At 30.7% G+C, this 24,138-nt stretch overlaps 2 protein-coding genes across 2 annotated transcripts in view; one reads left to right on the forward strand and one right to left on the reverse strand.

The window, feature by feature from the left end:
* MS3_00005435 (uncharacterized protein) overlaps positions 1-24,138 on the reverse strand; it is a 95,696-nt gene that overhangs the window by 31,508 nt on the left and 40,050 nt on the right. The window contains exons 10-17 of the mRNA XM_051213500.1: positions 23,480-23,660; positions 21,794-21,962; positions 19,134-19,248; positions 15,589-16,104; positions 14,072-14,137; positions 10,052-10,198; positions 4,551-4,644; positions 1,641-1,762 (exon numbers count right to left, since the gene is read on the reverse strand). Of these exons, the coding sequence (XP_051069489.1) occupies positions 1,641-1,762; positions 4,551-4,644; positions 10,052-10,198; positions 14,072-14,137; positions 15,589-16,104; positions 19,134-19,248; positions 21,794-21,962; positions 23,480-23,660 (1,410 nt within the window). The remainder of the gene's footprint in view (positions 1-1,640; positions 1,763-4,550; positions 4,645-10,051; positions 10,199-14,071; positions 14,138-15,588; positions 16,105-19,133; positions 19,249-21,793; positions 21,963-23,479; positions 23,661-24,138) is intronic.
* Positions 5,949-8,151, forward strand: MS3_00005436 (uncharacterized protein). The gene has a single exon (XM_035733191.2). It carries the CDS (start codon positions 6,008-6,010, stop codon positions 7,046-7,048), a length of 1,041 nt encoding a protein of 346 aa, XP_035588484.2. The 5' UTR covers positions 5,949-6,007; the 3' UTR covers positions 7,049-8,151.

Consider the following 24,138-nt stretch of genomic DNA (forward strand, 5'->3'; position numbering starts at 1 on the left):
TCGTTATCAATAGGATATATAGTTATGCGCTAGCCAGTATTGTCTAATACACTATTACTAGTTCATGTGTTTGGTTGTGGTTGTTTTCTCATTAAAACAATTCTAGTAAGTCATAAACACAAATGTTAATAGTAACTCACTCTAATCTGTTTATGATTACAACCACTAATGTAAATACCGGTTTTTAACCATTTCCCTGATACCTAGTAACCGGATTTTTTATATCTATAAAATATATTTAAATGTAAAATGTAACTTAAATTATTTATGGGAAAACACTTTTTATCATTGAATAATAAATAGTTAATGCTTGTGAAGCATGTGATCTGTATATGAATGGATATAGTCATGTATCAAAAACGTTGATAATTTTTATCAAATGATTAAGCTCATAATTAAATAACAGAATTGCATATTCTGTCACTGGGATCAAAAATATTTTTACATATGCAAGACCATAATCACTAGTTCAGTAGTCTTTAAGATGTGAATAAATTTACGACAAGAATACTGGAGATAATCTGGATATTAAATATAGACTAGTTTCATATAAAGTCATTTCTGTAACAGGTTAACGTCAAATACGTATTCACTAAGGAATGGAGGACACTGAAGGGTTGTTTAATCTTTTTAAAGTACTCTGTAGCATTACGCAACCAAAACCACCATAAGACATTCATTTTTAGTATATTTGGTATGTGAAAAGAAGTAGAATTCATGATGTGTATTTTGTTTTATTTGGGAAACAGTAATTAGATGTATCTGTATCGCAGGCGTTCGTGTTCATACTGATTTTTGAACGTAATAATTCCTAATCAAACATCAAAATGATAGCTACTGAGTCTGGATACCCATTGAACATAACGCTATATCCAAGGAATCGGATAAGGTCTGATCTGTGACGACAAAGACCTATTAATTGTGGAATTAAAAATATGATAATGGGAAATTACAAACCCTTACTAATGAGAGATCTTCAGGTTCATTGGGCCATTTGCTAAACATCTAATGGTCCACACACTCAACCCCTATGAATTCGAGATAGAGAGCAAATAATGTCCACGTAATATATGATGTCTGCTTTATTGCCCAAAAATATATGTTAATATAAACCCACAATCCAAAACTCGTTGGTGTATGAAGGTTTATAGTTGACTGTCTACTTATACAGCTATATCCAATAATGTTAATACCAGGATGGACAAATAACATTTGATTCCTTTCAACTTTTACAAAATGAGCAACAAGAAAAAGAAATTTCTGCTTTCAGCTTCTTATCACATAATTATTCACAGATAAACTACTAAATTAACAGTAAGTAGATGATGGGATCTTATTACACGAAAAATGTTATATTTTGGTAAACCCCGAGTGAAAAATTTGAAATATTTGTGACACATTCCACATCAAATAAATGTTATTTGTTCATTTTCAACTATCGATTATTAAGACAGGTAGTCAACTCCACTGAATTAAAATACTTTGGCATATAAATAGAAATGTTATTCATCAGCTTGATCAGCATACTGAACTTAACTTATCCAAAAGTAAATTTAAAATTGTTTAATCGAAGAAACCGGTGAATTTTACTTTCAACAAATGTATGAAATCAAAATTCAACACCTCTTGAAATCACTTACAGTTGATTTCAAACTTTCAGATTTTTCACATTGAATTGTAGAATCATCATCCACTTTCAACGTGGAAACTGACCCAACTTTATACGTGGTATTATTTTTATTCGATGATACACTTATGGAAGCTATAAATAATGAAGAGTTTCAATGCATAAAATAAGGAATAGAAATATTTTCCAAATTCATTAGAAAACAAACATGAATAACACCTCAAAAGTATAGAGTTTTAGGTGAAATTGACAAACCAGTCAACGAAAGTGAAATCACTACAACATATTTTTTATGAATATTTAACCATTTTTTACACTTGTATGTTGATTGATACGAGAGTAAGTTGAAAAAAATCTAGGCAGCCGTCAGACCAAGATATAGCATTACTTTATGAAGTCATTTATCGTTTAAATGGTCTATACTAGGAACTGTAATCATCCTAATTGAAATGTCATAGTTTAATTGTAAGCTTCGGTTGAAAATCATATGTTACATGCCATAGACAGTGCACAGTAGAGGTTAATTTGACTTCTATGTTTTGTTTATTCTTCACCATTAATTACTATTTATTATTACATGGATTCATTTCTCAATTTCTTGATGAAAATTGTTACATTTCATGTGAATTCTACGTTGTTTATAGATGAGTTAGTCAGTCATTATTAACGAAGAGCATGGTACAGATGTACAACAGCCCAAGTTATATCATATAAACCAGATGAAACAAAATTAATAGAATGATTAGCAAAAATATCGAAACAACGAGGTAACAACGATAATAAGAACTACTGAACATTGAGAATATGGTTCAAAAACACAGAGTCACTGTTTAGAGGAAGATAAAGAGTGAATGTTCATGCAATGCTGTGGTGTATTCTAACCCGTATCATTCAAAGTCTCCATCCACTGATCATGGTTATCAAGAGCACCTCAGCCGGAGATTCCGTATCATCCAGTATGGCTCAGATCAAAAGTTAATGACTTCATGGCTGATATCGCTCATTGCATTTCCTAACCACCTCAAGTCAACGAAGACTTGTAACTTTATCAACTAAAATTCCTACCTTTACCTAGTACCATGGGTCTAACATTAACATTGCTCACAAGGTTGTCCCATGAAACAAAAACAATCGTTCAAAGACGTCTATGAGTGAGTTAAATGTGAGTAAAACTTATTATATGTACATAGTTTGTATTTTTACTTTATTGATATACAAGGGATACATTTTGATCATTGCATTTTGAGTAATTTGATAGCTATTAAAAATCAATAGCTTAATAAATAATGTACTTCCATCTGGAGTAATGAAAACTTAATTCAATATGCATATACAGTAGGATCCCAGTGTGTTCAGCTGATGGATAATATTATATAGGACAAAATGCACATAATGTGATTCAGTGTAGATCATTATCAAACAACTTAATAAATTAAATAATTCATTGAGAAATTGTATTAACAATATTACAATTTTTAAGAGATAAAAACGTTTTACTTCTACATAATTAAATTAACAACGTTGATTAAGTAGTAAGTGGATAGAATTTGCTATCTAAATACTTGAAATATTTACACTAAAGAATAATCACAGTCAGAATGGGTTTTGTGGAGAGTTTTAGAAATTTCACAGGTTGAAATCATGAGTCAGTTGAAGCTAGACCACCATTGAAAACCTGGAAGCACTGGACGGCCGTTTCGTCCTGGTATGGGACTCCTCAGCAGTGCGCATCCACGATCCCGCACTACGCGGGGCTCGAACCCAGGACCTACTGGTTAAGTGCTCGCGCGCGAAGCTAGTAGGTCCTGTGTTCGAGCCCCGCGCAGTGCGGGATCGTGGATGCGCACTGCTGAGGAGTCCCATACCAGGACGAAACGGCCGTCCAGTGCTTCCAGGTTTTCAACGGTGGTCTAGCTTCAACTGACTCATGATTTCAACCTGTGAAATAATCACAGTATTTGTAGTTAAATATTACTCAAAACATTCATTATATTTGGAGATTTTAGGTAATGTGGCTCAAAATCGACCACACTGACGCAGATACATTCACTCTATCTGACTCAAGAAAGTGAATATCCGTATTACTTCACATACATCTTCCTACTCTGCCTTTTTGAACCGTATTCTCAATGTTCAGTAGTTTCTTTTATCGTTGTCACTAAATTATTTTGATGCTTATGTTAATCATCTAATTAGTTTTGTCTCATCGTGTGAATATATTATGACAACGTGGGACAACGTATGTTCCAGACACTACATTGGTTGCAACATAAAATTTTTTATTACCATTGGTTGATACTTATGCAGAACTGCTAGTTCTATCGTTAGAACACCAAACTTTCAACAAGTGAACTCACAGTTCCGAATTCTGTTCTACCTATTTCCATGAGGATAGTGTTGATCGAAGCGATACCGAGCAGTAATATCGACAACAAATTTCTACCAATATAGTGCTCATCCATGGAGTGCATCCCAAAAAACAGAAAACTCACAATGGATAAACTATTTCTGACAACATTTTGTTCACTCTGAAAATTTTCATGAAATTTGGATTTATGATGTAAAATACTATTTGAAAAAGATTAAACACAGTTCGATAAAATTCGCTTTTACATTCGAAGTTGTTTTCTAGATAACAGTAATCAAGAGTACACAATTTATTGCACTGGGTAATGAAACATATTCATTATATTTAGGCTAATGTAAGACTTAAACAAGGTAGGGTTGAAGTTTTAACCTGCGGTTACCTAGTTTAATGAGATTCAAATATGCACATCATTGACGTACAGTTTTACACAGCTGGATATAAAAAAAATATATATATATATAGAAAAAACATCTACCAGGGCATATTATAAACGAAACTATTGTTAATGTGTGAATATGAAATTCGTATTAAAACATTAGAGAATATACATCTTACCGTTAATATGCTTTTCATTTATCTCAACGTTACATGCACATTCCTCAGCATTTGTGTACTTTGGTACAATATGAGGATTGATTTTATCTTCTTTCTGTAAATTGCATTGTAATAAAAATATAACCAGTTAGAAAACGAATTGAACTTATAAGCGAAATTAAAACTTACTACTGTAACCACTATTGCCCATATATGGAATATATCCAAAGAATAGACTATAACACTTATTGATTACTGTGAAGTAACCGATTTTATGTTTGTCTAATCACTAGAGTTGGCAGAATTCTATCGATGTAGTTACGTTGTGATCATAAGTTTAAATGACTCCATAACATGATGGTTAAATGAAAATCAACAGGAAGTTTATAACTTAGCTTCTATAATACCTGCCATTCATCAACTGTGTGCATCTGTGATCTTGGGGAAATGATGCTCATTGTGAGGTTAGGACCGGTAACACTTAATATTACAATCAAAAATATTATCACTGAGCTTTGTACACCGTGAATGAAGACATGTACAACTCAGATATGTACAATTTATCAACGACTGATATCAATGTTTGTCTAATTTTTTCGTGCTGATTGAATTGTATCGATCATGTTGTAATGTCTCCATTAGCCAAATAACTTGGCCACTATATATTATTATACATTCACACTAATGACTATGAATAGAAACTGACAACAATCAATATCGTCTGATTTCAATACTAAGTTGTAAAATATAAAACGTAACCATAAGGATTAAATAGTTTAATAACAAAATCTTAACAAACATAAATAATCGACCATCTCATTCTTAGTAGTGATAGCAATTAGTTTATCGAGTAACATAAAATTATTGACCTGATTCGTTATTATAATTATTATTTTTATTATTTAATTCATCTTGATTTTAAGATAGGAAAGAAAAATTACAAAATCCTCAACAATAAAAGACTGTTTTGCTCTTTTCATTTTTATTGTCACAGAGATAGGAAAGGAATTAATTAATTAATTGCTTAGTTTTTCTCCAGATTTTAAAGACAATATATACGGTTCTTCTTACCTATCGATAACTACTGCAGACACAAATGACCTTAATGAATTGATATCATCATTATTTAGATATTACCAAAACTATTACTTATATATATAGAATATAGGGCGACAATATTGTGTCCAGATAATTAAAGTTTACACGAAACGCTAGACTCAAGTCTATTGGGTAATCACTATATATATATATATATATATATATATATATATATATATATATATATATATATATATATATATACTGCTTCGAAATCCACAATGAATAGTTCCTTATGACTTACTATAAAACATCAATTTGTCAAAATACTTGACGAAAAATCTCACTAAACGAAAGCTTATATGTTTATATATATAAATCATGAATAACACAACTTTAAAAAAGTATGGCGATTTATTGATACACCATATGATACTTTAATGGATTGCGATGCATATTACAGTGGTGACCCAAATGCTAGTTTAGCATTATGCATAACTTCAAGTATGGTTGGTGCAATTTCTATTTACATTCTACCATTTATTTGTATATTCGGTATCATTACAAATATTTATATTGGTTATGTATTTTTATATGAATTTAAGAAATTAAGTCGACAATCAATTTATATGTCACTTATATGTTGGTCTGATGCAATTACTATACTATTTCTTGGTATCCTATGGATGATACCAGCGAAAGGTTTACCGTTTGCTAGTGAAGGACGTATATATTATTTTATCATTTATGAATCTGTTGAATTATGTCGATTCTATCGTGGTATCTATTCATTGACATCAACATTAGCAAGTAATTTATTATTATTAACTAGTATAGATCGCTGTTTATGTATATATTATCCATTAAAATATCGTACAATACCTGTATATTATGCATGGTATTTGATTGGTGGAGTTAGTTTCATTTCATTCTTATGTGTTTTACCTGTTATAATATTAGTTGATTTTCATGATATTGGCACATTTACAACATGTTGGTTACATGAAAGTCAAGCATTTTTGCAAATATTTATTATATTATTTAATAATGCTGGTTTTATACAAACAATAGTTATACTTGTATTGAATATCATTTTTATGATAAAAATGCGTAAAACATTTACCAAAGAACGTTTAGCTGATCCACAATCGATTGAAAGTAAAGAATGGTCAGCTAGTGTAATTTTATTCATTTTAGCAACAACATTATTATTGTTTAGTTTACCACAATGTGCTGCATATTTAGCTGCTTTCTTTTTTCCATCTGTGATGGAGAAATCACAATCGGAACAATCAGTACGTTTAGCTTATAATATTGCCGATATAGCATGGCAATGTATATTTGCACAGAATGCTTCAGCAATATTTGTTTGTTGGCAAAGAATGCAGGAATTTCGACAAGTGTTTTATCGATTATTCTTGAAAGGACCATTACAACCACTTAGAAAGTATGTAAATGAAGCACAATCCACTATACATTAATTAAATATTCTCTTAAATAAATTCTCATATTGTATGTATAATTATACTTGTAAAACGTTAAACTTTACATGAAGTACTGGTTTGAGGGAAGAGGAAGTTAAAAGTTTGACCTTTCAATCACTTGGTCACAAGTTTGAGCACCGCTTCAATTAATTTGGTTTAAGAGATCGGGTAGTATCATTGGCCCACATGCAATAATAATCGTTTATGGTCGACTACACGAATGAATACTTAGTAAATGAGTCGGATTAATAAAATACACAATAGTGATGGTATATTTCAAACACGAAATATGCTCAGTTAAATTCACAGTTTGTTTAATATTTTCAACAAACGAAATACAATCAAGCTCATTTTTTAAGAGTGTAGACACATTTAATAAAACAACATAATACGATGGAGAAAATAGTAATCAACTACAGAAACCAAACTAACAATAGAAACTATTGTAAATGTTTGTTTTATTTCTTAGTGAACTTTCAACCAATTTTAATGCATCTTAGCTTGTTGTTTATTTCAATACCTTTTAATTTTTGTACGTATTTTGAAATTACGCGTAAAAATGTGTTAACTTTAAATAAATACACTGTTTTTATTCAGTAGCTTTTTATTTATCTGCTTATGAACAATTAAGCTTCTAAGTTTAGAAATCAAACATTTAAACGTATAAGTATTCATGTAATTTACAGGTCGATGGTCGTTATTAATTAATAGAGACTGGCGAACTATTGAAAATAAACGAGCGATGAATAAAAATGCCATTTAAGACTTACGACTGATCCAATCATAAAATACTACGTGGAATCGAAACTATAAAATTTGGGCATTACTGTGACCGGGATAAATTGAAGCAAAAGTTTCTGGGATTATTTGATTTTATGTGAAATGTTCACAGATTTATTTGCTTAGTTTTGGATCACATTTTTTTTATGTGATGGCTAGTGATATAATCCAGCTGTCTAAACGGAATTAGTTGGTGATGAAATTCATACAGAGGCGTTGGGTCAGTAAACTGTCACTGAAGGAGATTCACTTTTACCTACATTCAATAATTACGACTACATTTGATTGATGTGCGTTTTTCTTACATCGATCCAGTTAACTTCACAATTCATGGGCTTCATCTTCATACAGTGACTGTGAAATCTAACCTGAAGTTTGGTATCATTGAGTATATGGTTATTAACATAAGTTTCAACTATTTTATGGATGCCAGTTTCTGATGAAAATGTTTTTTTTTTAAACTGTTACATTTGCTTAACAAAAGTCTCTCGTTTTTGAACATTTTTGAAATCACTGGCAATTCAGTAGTGCAAATAAGAATAAGACTTCCTGACTGTTTGTAAGAGCACTCTGTTAATATATTTTGATTGCCTATAAATTTATGCATTGATACAGTACTTTTCAATATGTCAAAATCATCCTAAAATCATTAAATTACAATTGGAAACACAACTATATCATGATGAAAAATAAAAGAGTGAGAGAGAGAGTAATCGCTTTGCATTCTACGATGCGTTATTTCTGGACAGTAAAATATTTCCTAAAATTTATAAATTTGAGTAGGTTAAAATTAATTTCAAAGTTTCAGTCTGAAATAAGAATTAAGTCCTTAAAATGCATTCAATGAAATTCGTTTCGGTTTTGAAATATAAGTAAATAAATCACATTTAGAGTTATCTGTCTACCAAACACATAATTTACTGATTGAAAGTAGAATCCGTTAAGCACTGAGTCGAACGTGTGACACAGCAAAATACAGTTTGGTAAGATTTCACTAATTACTAGTTTTCAAAAAATGAATGCTGTTAGGGTTCATCGTGTTTATGCCACACTCATTACTTAGGTAAATCTAATTCTTCTGTAGTTAAATATTCACAAATCATTGACCGTGCTATGATTTCAACAGTTTTATAACGACACACATAAGAAAACAGAGAGACAACTATTTGCAGCTTTAATTGTTGACAATACATTTAACATAATGAAGCACTTACATTTTTTAAAATCTTGATAGTTTATTTGGTTACTTTGAATGTTTTGGTTTGTATTTAACTGAATTAGTGCAATATGAAAACAAAGTTAATCTGAACTATGAGACAAATACTAGATTGATTACATTTGCTTAAAAATACTACTGAAAATGAAATGAAGCTATTCAACGAAATATTTTTGTACAAAAGATATTTATTGAAATTAAGGAATATAAAGAAAAATTGGAAAGGATGTACACCTTTAGTTTCCTATTATTGAGATATAAGTCGATTAGCCATATGTTGAAATGGAAACTTTAATACGGCGATCAGTTAAACATAAAATATTATTAAGCTTATTATCACTACTATAATTATCATGATTATTATTATTAATGAAAAGAGTATGTTTATGGTTCATCTAAACGTCAAACACCATCATACAATACAGCGTACCAATTTACCAGTAAGTATGTACATACATACAGATGAGATATTATTCTTAACTTGCAAATAAATAGGTGATAACATGGTTATGAAGTAAAATAAATCCCAATAATTCAATATGAACAGAAGATAAACACCCGTCATCTATTTATTGTAAAGTATACAGTTAAGGCAATTCAGAAGACTGAATACAATCAGAATTTCATATTGTTACTTAGAAATGATCTGAGACGAGTGTAGATGGGTTTATTGACTTCTTAACCATATTAATATAAACAGTATTGTAGATAACAATGTCTCCTATAATTAGGTTTCAGTATTCTAATGTTCTCAATAATTTAGAGGTCTTTTATTTTTTATCTAAATATCTGAACAAATTAGTATGTCATTAAACTGGATTGTTAGAAATGTATTCAACTGATGTAAATCACATTAATATTCTGATAAACTTCACCATCTCATTACATACTATCTAATTGGATAACCAAAGGAATTAATTGTTTTAAACAAGAATATTTCATATCTATATATCTTCTTTTATTGTTATGAATGGAAAAAACAAATTTATTTAGAATGAACTTACTATCACAACTTGTTGTTCATTGCAACAGTCAATGATAAATGATTTACAGTCGGGTTGAACATGGATCAATTCTTGGTCAATAGATAGTTCAGGAGAATAAGATATTCGATGAATAAGTTGTGGAATGATAAATGTTCGAAGATATATCTTAATGATGATGATAATGATAATAATAATAATGGAAATTGTAAACCAGAAAAAAAGGAAGTATTTAATGATTAGATGCGGCAAAACACATATGATAAATACATGAAACAATAAAAAAAAACATGGAAAGCTAAATAATAACAACTCATATAGTTTTACGACAAGATAATTACGAAACAGTTATTAGTAGTTATCAAAAACGACATCGCCTTAGAAAACAACTTAGCATAAGTTCTTGATTAAACATTAGGAATGGGCTTGGCTTAGTGATAGAATCATTCAGCTTCTAACCAGTAGGTCAGGAATGTTGAACATTTCTTCTGCTTTATTTTAGACAACTCAATAAATATTAGTAGGGTTAAATAAATAAGGTATGACTTAAAGCTGAGTGGTCGGCAAATAGGTTACGTTATTATTTATTCATTATTCCCAATGATTAATATAACTGATAAACTTTTGTAAGTGGAAGAATAACAAACATATTATCTGTTGAAGTGTATTTATTCCGTTTTTTCTTGTTTTAAAATTCTTACACATTCAATTATTTTAGAGGTAAGACGCTCGACAGATATGAGAACCATGGATTATGTCATTTATTGTAGTCCCGAATACTTTTTTTATTAATATTAGGTCGTTTCAATAACGTCTTGAAGTATTACTGCTACTATTACTACTCTTATTACTGCAATAACTGTGATTGCTTTGCTGTACTTTAGTACTTCTGAGACATTACCACTGAGCTATTTGTGCCTCAACTGTATATATAATACAAAACCAACAAAAAAATTATTGATTAACTTCGTCGAAAAAGGAGCGAAATTTTTCCCGCTAAATTCATGTGATTTTTATTTAACAATACAATGGGTTACTTCATACACATAGTTCCCTTTATTATTTTAAAGAGAGCAAGAACAAAGATTGGTACAGAATAATATGAATTCATTTTATTTCGTTAGGTTCTCATCAGCTTGTCGACCTTTGATTATGTATCCCTTTCATTTTACCACCAACTGTGTATACAAATTCACATGTATCTGCCAAAGCAGTTACATTGGTAGAACATAAAGGAGAGTCGACGTCCGATTCAAAGAACATATTTCGAAACGTTTAACATCAAATGGATTGAAAGCATCCAACAGTGCCATCGCAAGACATCTCCTTGACACAGTACACGAAGTCGATACACTGAAGTCCTTCAAAGTGATTATTAAACAATCATGCTCCAACCTTCTGAAATTTGCTAAAGCACTAGCAATCAAACGTCTAAAACCAGACCTATGTATACAAAAAGAGACAGTAATAAATCTTTCTTTACTCTGGTAACAATAACCCCCTTTTTTCATTCATTTATTTCTATTTGTTTATTTCTCTCTTTCTTTATTTATTGCGTCATTACTCCAACTCTTTCTGAAGTTTAAATTACATCATACATAAATGATTGATTTCAATTCATATTTTCTTTATAACCATTAATCTATTTTCATGAGTTCTAATCACTATTTCAATGTTCCAGAACTTTTCCTCTCTAACTTTATTTATTTATTCGAATCAAACATTTTATGAGCTCATTAACTCTGTCTGAATCTTTGCTACATCATCATACACATGTATTGATCTTTCATCACCCTCTTATGTATAAGTATGTCAATATCTGTAATAATGTTGAATTTTAAATAATTTAGGTTGTAAGCAGCTGATGAGAACCTAACAAAATAAAATGAATTCATATTATTCTGCAGCAATCTTTGTTCTTGCTCTCTTTACAATGGGTTACTTTAACTATTAGAAGTACCTTTATTTAAGGCACAAGATTTACACTAAAAACTAAAAAAACCTAATGAATCCCCGATTTCAGTGGGACCACTACAATAATATTTCAAACGGATTTGAATTGAATAAATAAAATACAACTGTTGATAAGCTCAGTTTAAACATGACTGTTTAATTGAACTTAAAAACAAATACAATAATTCAAATTATCCATATTTGTGGATTACGGCTTCCAGTGTTCACAACGGTATAAAGATATTTAGTTTTTAGGACAGAAATAAAGTAAAAAGTACTATGTCATCAGTATTATAAATAACAATTAATATTTCCTGCCTTACACTGAGTCACGAAATGTCAGAAAACTTAATTTTTCTACTTATTAGGATATTAAAAATATATTATTTTTATTATTAATCATCTATCTAACATTCAATCTATTGAAAGTTATCAAACCAAACCTTCTGTATTGATATCTATAAACAATAATTATTAAAAACCTATCGAAGTCATGGATCTACTATAATTATAATCTCTACATCTGGCTGAATATTTTTTCTGAAACTAAATAACACTGATCGATTACCGCTGCTACAATAAAAACTAGTAAACCTGAATAACTATACCCTATTGAATGTCATGAAATAGGAAACATAAAGAGTTGTAATGTAAACATCTGCTGCAATGAAAGTAATGTAAGTAAATAAGACATCAATCACTGGAAAGTGAACTCGCCTAAAAGTTTATAGAATCGATTTCGAACCAAGTATTTTTGTCCGAAGACTAATGGTACTAATCAAGTTGATACTTTGAGATTTGTTCAAGGTGATTAGCAGGGATTCAAAATCTAATCTACTAAAATTTATTGCATACATATTAATCAAACACCACAAAGTTGATTTCTGTTCGAAAATGAACAGCGATTACATTATCCTTATCTTATTGTGGTATTTTTTCCCAGCTCTTTTTCTTACTTCAATGACATTATTTTTAATTCTTTCAAAGTCATAATTTCACTCTTAACTGATTGATCTCAACTCTTGTTATCATTAGATTGTATTAAGCTGTTCTCTTGTGTAATCGGTCAAATTTTTTGTTTGCGATCTTGTCTTTTTAAAATCTAATTAACATAAATTGAATCTTCAATCAATGACGTATCATATTTTATTGCTAAACAACTTTGTTTGTACGAGTTTGTTAACTCCCGTGTATGATTTCAATTTTGAAAAATTATAAATTGTACCCAACTGATGAGAAACTAACAAAATGAAGTGAATTCATGTTATTCTGGTAAGGTGTTGCATTTGTTCTCAAGTTTATAAAGAAACACTTGTTCTAAAATGAAAAAGTCCTAGTAAAAAAATGTTACTAGTTGAGTTCATGAGTCTATCTAAGCTACGCCACCATTGAAAGACTGGAAGCACTGGGCAGACGTGCTTCTAGGTTTTCAATGGTAGTGTAGCTTAGATAGACTAATGAATTCAGCTATTAACATTACTACAATCTCTACAAATCCCCATTCTGATAAAAAAAAGTGCTAACTAAATGGTTATTCTGATAGTTATTATGAGTTACCTTCTATCCACATGACTAAAATGAATGACCTGGATAGTTTATGGGTCATAAACCATATGACTGATTTTAGTATAATCACTGTCCAGTATTTTACAATAATGATTATTCTCAAAAATACAGAAAAATTTAAATGTCCTTTTACAAATTTTAGCGAGTAATATTGTAGTGAAGGAGAACACAGTTGAGGACAACCGAATTATATTTAGCACAAAATTACAGAGTTACTTGGTAAAATAGAAAGAACATACTATAATACCTAATTTACAAAATGCTCAATAATTGTCTCGAACTTCATTGTTCTTGCATTTCTATACTAATCGCTTTCTATTCCCGTTCTTCCTTTCTTGATCTTCCCAATCTTCTGCTGCCAAACATTACATTCCTGACTCGAGTTATATACTACTTATGTCAATATAAGTAGCACGCACCACAATATCACGAGGTGCAAATTAAACAGCAAAAGTATAGGTGACCTTAACTTGATAACAATAGGAAGACACAAAACAAAAACAATCAACAATCAAAACTTACATTATTACTACCAAGTTGAAATGTTTCTGGTGAATAATGAAGTGAATTCAGAATTTCATGAACAATCTTTAATGTCGAGAAAAATAATAAAAAGAAACTAATGATCAACAATGTTCAATGTAGTGTTGTATTCATGAAAATGGAAAGTGATGAAGCTATAAGATTATAGAAAGCTTGTTCATTAATTATAGAAAATATTACAGAACTACTAAAATTTTTAACCTTATAAATATTTTTAAAGTTGATTTATTTTCAACTATTTTCTTCAGACAAAAACGAATCAGTTATTCAGTGTCCCTTTTAAGAGTTGGTCAAGTTAGTCTCTATTCTTTAAATCACGTCATATTTATCAATTTTAAGTAGCTCAATAATAAAATACGAGTAGGCTTTATTTATTTCCCCTTCATTTCCAGTATGACACAAGCTAACTGTCAATGCATCTTGTACTAAGCATAAAAATGCAATAACCAATATCTGGTTGATTCGTCAGTACCACATACTGTAATCAACTTTCGTTTGTTAAGATTATTATATTTCACAAAGCCAATATGGATAACACATCAAAGAAACTTGAAACACCAAAAAAGAAGATGGTAAAGAAATTCAGTGGTATAGAACGGTCTGAATTTTGAATCGTGTTGCATTCGTTGTAATGTAGAGCAGTATATTTATTACTAGTATGGGGGTTGTGGAGATTATTAAGTTTTTGATTGAGATCATGAACCGATTGATGTTAGACCATCACAATTGAAAACCTGGAAGCACTGGACGGCCGTTTCGTCCTATTGTGGGACTCCTCAGCAGTGCGCATCCACGATCCCGCTAGCGGGATTCGAACCCAGGGCCTTCGGTCTCGCGCGCGAACGCTTAACCAACTGGACCACTGAGCCGGCATCCAATGGTGACAGTTTCTAACATCAACCAATCCACGAAATTGCGCGACCAACTTCCGTTGTACTGAGGTAGATACCTGTCTCTACCCGACAAGGATTAGCTCCACTGGTCACGGCTTCTCACTAGAACTCCGAGAATTCCACCTAGAACGCACAGGAATTTACGTTTACTAACAACAACTGCAAACACTAGTATCTTCAGTATAGAAATACTTCATAATTTTGAAAGCGGGCATGCAAGTAGCTATTTTATCAATATCATTTTTTATTGTTGAAAATACTTAGTGAAAATCTAATCTCTAACTAGTGAACATCCATAATAAGACAGTGTTTAATAAAACATTATGATAAGTAATTATCAAAAGATCACTTGGACAAAGAGGTTGAATAAACAATTAGCCAGTAGAATCAAACCCTGAATTTAAATTGAGCATCAGAAGAGAATTATCGAGAGAAATGTAATTAAATAGATATTAAGATTGTACTGTAGTATCACATATCAAGCAAGAATATAACGGAACAATGAGTTTATAAATAATTAGACAAGATAACAGAATTACCAACACAGGAAAAAAAAGAGAAAATGAATGAGAAATACATTTGTTTGTGCAATTTAACACTTACGGCTTTATTCAATGATTCATTCTGTTTTAATTCTCTTATTTTCGAACTATTTGGTAATAATGAAACAAATCGATTACAAAATTCTTTCAAAGATAATCTATCCGGATAACTTTGTTTAACCGCTTGTAGAGTATTAATTAATTCAATACCACGAATTTGTGCACGTATTAGATTGACACATATACGTGCTGGACTAAATACTAAATTTTTATTTGGATAACGTTTCATTAATTCAGATAAATATGAGTTGGATGTATTATGATTAACGTTCTCATTATTAGTATGATTGTCGTCATTTGTAAGACGATCATTAGAGGGATAATTTGTTTGCATCAATTGATTAAGAGGTATTTCTTCATTTAATTCACATAGACCAGCTGTAGATACAGGTAAAAAACAGTGAATCCAATGCATACCACTTGGTGGACCACCGTCATTAAAACCGGATCCAGGATCATTTGGATTATATGAAGCATTGTGTGCGGCACAGTCATATAAAGAACGTGTTAATGTATCCTAAAAAAACATTGACGAAGAACTTTTTCAACATAAAATTATTTGAAGAAATATCTTGATAAAATAACTTCAAAGTCTAATTAAATAACAAAAAAACCATCACAATGGTTTTAAGATTATAAGTGTGTTTTTTCACAATCCTTACAAAGTATCTTATTTCAAATATTGATTAGAATATAAATGCACAGTTATGACAAAAACACAAGACAGAGTATTTACTTATATAGGGAAATACAAAAATTATAATTGAAATAATTTCGATTTTCAACTAGTCGACTTGGTGAGACCGTAATTTATAGACAATCTATGAGCAAAGTTAAAGTGATCTTGAGAATGCCCACGTACTACTTAGTATTAAATGAGGGTTATAAACCAGTGCGAGGAATTAGAGATATGATTTACAGTAAACGGTTAGAGTTAGGAATTAGATTTAGGGTTTTATCACGAAATGACATCAGCTAAAATGTCAACAACAAAAAACATTTAACCAAATGGATGAGTGAATTTCGCCCCAAAACCCAAGAACCGTTATCTTAAATCTGATTGGCTCATCCATAAATTGTAGTCTCGCCGTCTATACAAATCGATTATTTATGTTGATTAACAATAGACAGATCGTGAGCTGTAATGTTAAATTATAAGTTATTGGTTATAAATGAAATTGTCGTTGGAATTATGTTATTTGAAATATGTTCGATAATTCTGGTTTTATTTTCTTGTCAGATATCGAACCAGTATCAGGCAAACGAAGCGTTGAAATTACTTAAATTTCAATCACTGAAATAATAATCCATAGATTTTATTTCTTACGAGATATCGTTTTCAGAGATCAAGTTCCTTGCCGAAAATCACTAACAACAATACTGATTTATGATATGGGGTCTGAATACGTATTTTTCTAAAGAATAATTCATATGGGAGAAATGAGTAAGGTGATTGAAAAAATATCTTGTTTTAGCACGTATAAAAGTTAATATGACTGACATACTATAGATATAACACCCAATATGAGCTATATGTAAAACCACAAAATATGTCCACAGAAAACATGTTCGAATAACGAAATGAGAAATCCACGAACAGGAAGCGGATCAATATTAGTTGAAATCACTAACTGATCTAAGCAATGAAGCACCGAACGGCTGTTTCTTCCTAGTATAGGACTCCTCGGCAGTTTGCATCCACGATCCCATGCATGAGACTCGAATTCAAGAACTTCGGTCTCGCATGCGAATGTTTAACCTCCAGATCACTGAACCAACATCCAGAGGTTTCAGTATCTAACTTTAATCAATCCATGATATTGAACAACCCAGCATTCATTGCCTGAGGTGGATATCTGTCAGCTCAGAGGTCTAGAGTTTAAGCGCTCGACCACAAGACAAAGGGACCTGAGTGTGGGAACGTGGATGCACACTGCTGAGGGGTCCCATACTTGTACGGAACGGTCAGTTTGTGCTTTCAGATTTTCAATGGTGATATAGCTTAGAGTGACTCTTGATTTCAACTATGAAAACACCACAATCTCCGTAAATCCCCATACAGATCAAAAATAGTTACTTTGGAGCGCTTCGTTTAATTGAAAAAAGATCAAATGAGTAAAAGCATTTGAAGTTCGGATAGGTACCGCCTACAAAATTATGAAATATATTTTTAAATACCTTATTCACTGTAGTTAAAATCGAGCTATTCGTTTTATCAGGGAATATTGAAACCTAGAAATAATTCCTGGACTAGATTTTTAAAGCGGGTTAAATTAATTTTGATGCGTTTTTTTTGGCTACTTAATAATAATGAGTAGATCAAGCATAAATCTCAATTTAATAGGTTAAATGGACTGTTAATATCAATGTAATATGAGTTTCATTTTATTTGAGACTCATCAGTTGGATATACCTATATCCAGATGTTGACTCTTACATCGACACTAAAACAGTACATTTTAATTTAAGCACCATGTTACATTCCATATATTGAAATAAAAGTAAAAAAAAAGTCAAATAATTCACAAGAAACTTTTATAATAATCAGATTGCAACGACTTAGAAAAATAGCAATACCAATCTTCAAAATGAATACTATAAATTGCTTTTCTAAGAAAAGAATCCATCAGTTTGATATTTTATTCTGATGTGTATTAATAAAATAGAGAAAAAAGAAATCATACAATGTTATCTGATAAGCTTATTGAGGATCTATGAAACACTGAATTTATTAAGGAAAAGTTTCTCAATAAAGTATTTTGTATAAAAAATATATTAACACGCTACAAAGAATAAATTCCAACATCAACAAAAAGCAGCAAAAGCTACAAAGCACCCGATTCATGAGTGTGTATTGCTAAGAAGACCCAGGTCAGTAAGATAAAGGATGTCAAGTGCTTTCTGATTCTGGAAATGGTTCTACTTGTGATCAAAACTACTTTTGAAAAGAACCAATAACATACAGATCGTTAAGATAGTCAATTTTTTATCAATCACCATTCGATTCGATTAGAAAACAATGGACAATAGAAAAATTATAAAATGGCGTAGTAGATTTAAACCGATTAGCTACGTTTCAATTTTATTAACCGGTTACTTCCGAAATTTCATACCTTAGATCATCTTATGTTTAAAATAACTTTTAAACGAATTAGTTTTTATAATTCATACTTCACATATAAAAGTATCGTTTTATAAACAAGAAATAGATATGCTTTCCAGTTATTTGTATTACAAAAACCGTTCATTGAAGGTTCAATTTATTTTCAGTAGTGCTTACTGCTTCACACTTCAATATAAAATACAGTTATCGATCTCACGTTCATATACATATGTCATTCACTTACGTTCGAATTATTCCATGTATTCGGTCTTTTACTTGAAAATTCAACATCGATGTTATAAAACAGTTACTCTACAAAAATATCCTAATTATGATTGATTATAAATGACTGTTTCAAAACTATAAATAAGAAGTTGTTTATTGAAAAAAATCTTATCATATAGAGTATGACAAGAAAACTATTATAGCAAAAAAGAACTTACCATTATAGATTTCACTTCAGAATAAACACCAATATGACTTGAACTATTTGGTAGAAAAGAACTTAAATAATCTTCTTTATAATTTAACACACTGACAAGGTTACTTAAGGATTTACTAGAAGGGATATGAAAAAAAGTGTGGTAAAATAACGTTTAATGGACAAAACATTTTTCAACATGGAGAAGGACAATTTAATAAATTACATTATAAAACACAAGTAACGTCATTTATTGAAACTGCATAGAATGGTAATTAAAGTTATTTATATAACTTCAATAAATGATATCGTCAAAAAGACCATTTTCTTTGCTACAATATTTTTATTTCTTTTTCAATGAGGTGCAGTGAGTTCCAAGAAAGAAAATACTAATTACTACAGTTTGTGCTCAGAGTACATAGCATTGATTGCAAAGTGTAAATCAGTGTAGTTTACATTCAAGTTAAGAACTGAATATAGAATAAAAGTTATCATTTGTAACATCGGTAAAAACAATATGTCAAACTCATTTCAATTAACTCTCACACAACATTCATTAAATAAGAGGGTGGGGCGGAAGAAAAACATGTAAATTATGTTGAATAGAAAGGGGCTGATGTTGTAATTGCAGGTTAAGTAAGCGTGACACTGAACACATATTTCCTAAAACAACATCAATTTCAATATTATTTAATTAGTATGGCTCAAAACAAAAGGCGATGACTTTATTTAATTCATCGTCTTTCTTCCAACGTATTTTAATATCAGCAAGCATCACCAATCGAGGTAAACAGTGGTTGAATGTATGTAATGCATTAGTGGTAATTAGATCGTTTAATGACATGGATGAATAATAGAGTTTGAAGTTGTTCACGACTAGTTGGGTTTATTTATGTGTGCATCGTTTGAAGAATTCTGATCTTAAGTGTTTGCTACATTTGACAGAAGCAAAAGGAGTATGAATATTTTCAAGAAAAAATCTCACAGGCACAGCCTCGTTTTTATGTTTGGAAAACCCTAAACACAAAAACTCCGAAAAGATTATTATTATTCGAAATATATTTATTACAATGACTTAAGAGATATTATTAATATGATTAAACAATTAACGCATCACGATAAATGTAAAATATCAAACTGAATATGAATATTTTGATGTACGTACGAAGAGTTGGTTAAAAACACCAAAAATTCATTACTCTTCCAATCGATAATAATTTCTTCTAACAATTTCGAATTTTCAGAAAGAGGTTTTGTGGAGATTTTGGTAATTTAATAGTTGAAGTCATGAGTCAATTTTAGTAAGAATATCATGAGAAACCTGGAAAAACTGTACGGCCGTTTCATCCTGATACGAGGCTCCTCAGGAGTGCGCATCCGCAATCCCGCTAACGGAACTAGAACTCAGGACATATCGGTCTCGCGCGTGAACGCCGATCCTCTGCCGAGCTGGCCGGCATCCGACAGTGTTGATGTCTAACTTCAACCAATCCACGAAATTGAGCCACCGCCCACCATTCTCTTCAGCGAGTTACTATCTCACAACAAACCTGGCTTTGAATTTCAACTCTTACAACATTTTACTCTCAAACAAAAATAAGTCAATTTTTTACACCAAACTAATCACACATTAAATTATCGTAAATAAAAAGTATAATTACAAAATGAAATACAATTCATCTGAAAGTGTGAATCCAACTATATAGAAAGATGACAATCTACACTACGTAATCACAAACACACACACACACATATATAAGCAACTCTTTCGCTAGAATATCAGTTAGTAAATAATCAGTAACCATAGTTTGTTTTCTAGCAAATAACATTTGCAGACGGTGGGTGGTATGACTAAATCATAATATTTCACAATATAAATATTGAGTGATACATGAAACATGTGATGATGTGCAGACAAACAAATACACATCCCTGCAACCTAGAATCTGTTTACATTGTTCTACATTTACACAAAAAGCAAATATAAAATTTTATGTTTAGTCTATTGATTTTATTGACCTATAAATTTCATAACCTGATTAACATGTCACCATGTCATACAGTGAGCATAATAGATAAAGATGTGAAACTTTGCAGAAAACAAGATACCGGTAGTAAGGACAGAATGCTGACTAGATTGAGAAAACTCTCAAAACGAAACTGGAACAGCCTAATGAATCATGATTTCAGCAAACTAACTTTTATTAAATTAAGATGCATGTTTCAAGGGTAGTTTGCCGAAGTAATTAAGTTACATTTATCCTGTATGATACGGTCCGATCAGAACTAAAGTCTTTTCAATAATCTCACTTGGAAAACGAAAGCGATTCGTGACAAAATACGTTAAAATCATAAAATTATTTTTTAGTGTCTGCATTGTATTAAATAATGTTTCAATAATTAGTTCCTAATAGCAATTAGCAAGTACACGAATGTACTGTGAATTCCGAACTTATTCTAAATAGTATTATTGTTTTAAGGTCGACTCACGTTGAGGTGAGAACTTTTTGTAAATTCACTAATAGTTCAAAGAAAAATATACTTTTATGGTATATAAATGTTCACAGGAATTCATACTTGAAATCTTTGACACTTTTACCAACGTATATTCAATGAGTCAATAATAACTAAGATAATTATAATATTAAAAAGCAGAACCAATAAATTATCATTACTACTTACACTGAAGATTGTTCTAAGAAATTTATAAGTTTTTTAAGACTAGCTGATGATCGATGATAAGGTGCGAACCAACTCCAATTCGGTGCATATTCAATTGGAGTAGTAGATAAATTATGATTTAATACAAACGATGATCCATTACGTTTGAATCGACGAATACTTCGTAAATCTGTTTAACAAAGAATTTTTAACATCAGTATAGGGTTTTGTAGAGATTATAAGACTCTAGTGGGTTTTAAGTTGCCAAATTATCTTGGTTAGACTGCTAGTGGAAGTCTGGAAGTATCAAATAGCCGTTTCGATCTACTATGGGACTCCTCGACAGTACGCATCCACGACCCTACACTCTGGAATAGAAACCAGGACCTTCAGCTTCGCGAGCGAACGCCTAACTCCTATAGGATTGATTCGGAATCCAACAGCATTAACGACTAACTTCAACCAATAGACAACATTATGCGACCATCTTCTGTTGCTTGAGGTGAAAACGATTAAACTTCACTGGTCGTGGATGTCCACTTCTGAGGAGACCCATACTAGCATGAAACGACCATCAAGTGTTTCAATACTTCCAATGACAGGCCTATTGAAATCAGTTTGTAATCTATAATCTGCGTAAAATGTTTAAATTCAAAATAAACAACGCAAAGTAAGAAAAATTTAATCATGTTGAAGAAAACAAACGTGTTAAATTATTTGAAGATAAATCATTCGAAGAAATGACATCATTTGAATATACGATAACTACTAAAGCGTAACAATTAATCTGTTAATTAGGATATTCATGAATTCAAATGCTGAGTTGAACAGAGAAATAACTTTTAAGTGCTATTATAAACAGGATATCATACTGATAACCTATCAAATATGATTATAACTATATGTACAAGGCAGCCTGGTTGAATATCTGGGCTACCCATTCCTGTCATCTGGATATTTCAGCAAGTTATCTGCTTTCTTGTTTGTTTTAACACTTAATTAAGCCTATTAGTCTCATAACCTACTCAAGTGCGTTTCTGAAACGTTTATGACATTTTGCTGTACAAGCTACAAAAAATCACAATCACAGACATCGTGGTTGCTGGAAATATGCATCGAAAAGAATATACATTATTCAGATGTCGATTCCTGAGCTGCTAACATCTAAATAACGACCACTCCATATTTATCGCAAGGGTCCGTCAAGAAATAAGAAAAGGAAACTTGCTGAAATACTTTAAGCTGAGAATTCTATATTGTAACAAAAATATAATATTGAATCAAGCCACTAATAGTAATATGATGTATTATAACTGTATGAATCAGTCAAATAGAAATATTTATTTCATTTGGACACTATGAAAAATGAAATTCAAAAAAGAGTCTTAATTGTATCAACTCAGAAATGTATAAATAACTTGAATATATTTTTGTAAAACATCTTTAAAATAAAGAGATTCTATGGTGGTTAACAATAATTTGCAATTTAATCAATAAAAAAAACGCTGAACATGAATACTACAGATGCAGATATACTCAGACATTCATACATTATGAAAGTAGGCATACTTGAAAAAGTCTGCTTAAAATATGGTGGTACCTTAAATGAGATCAATCTGTGACGAATATCAACTGCAAATCAAATATCCATAAATTGCCATTAAGGAAAATACATATATATCTATGAAGATTTTAATAAGTAATTACCTCGATTTTCATACAATTTTCTCTGTGTTTGATACATTTGACTGAGTGTGTCATATAAATGAGAAAATTCACCGTTTTGAGCAACTGAATCCAACAGGCAAAATAAACCAGGGAACATTGTATTATTACATACATCATTATTAGTTGTAGTTAGATTTTTAATTGGAAAAGAAGTTGGAGTCTAAATGAAAATAAAAACAAAAGAAATTTAGCAAAATCATCAACCATTAAAACTTCCATATGTTACAATTAATCCCTCGATATTCTGTATGTAATTAAGTACTTGTTAATATACTGAAAAGCAAGGTACCAATAAATAAATAATTGATTAAATTACTAAAAAGGAATAGATATACATGCATTATAATTTGAATGACGTAAATTATATAGTGTGGTGTAAAAATGAAAGTTTAAACATCTCTACTACCGCTTATACTTACAATTATCATGCACTTAAAACTAAGAAACATAGAGAGGTAACTCGTGCTAATGGGTGATGGCACGCTAATATCATGAATTAACTAAAGTTAGAAAGGTAAACCGCTGCAAGCTAACTCAAGGGTTTAAAGGTTAAGTGTTCACCTTAATGTCTTTAGGTTCTGGGTTTGTTCCTTGGAGAAATCATGGATGCGTACGGCTGAGAAGTCACATACTACAAC

Source organism: Schistosoma haematobium, chromosome 3 (genome assembly GCF_000699445.3).
Source record: "Schistosoma haematobium chromosome 3, whole genome shotgun sequence".
NCBI classification, from domain to species: Eukaryota; Metazoa; Platyhelminthes; class Trematoda; order Strigeidida; family Schistosomatidae; genus Schistosoma; species Schistosoma haematobium.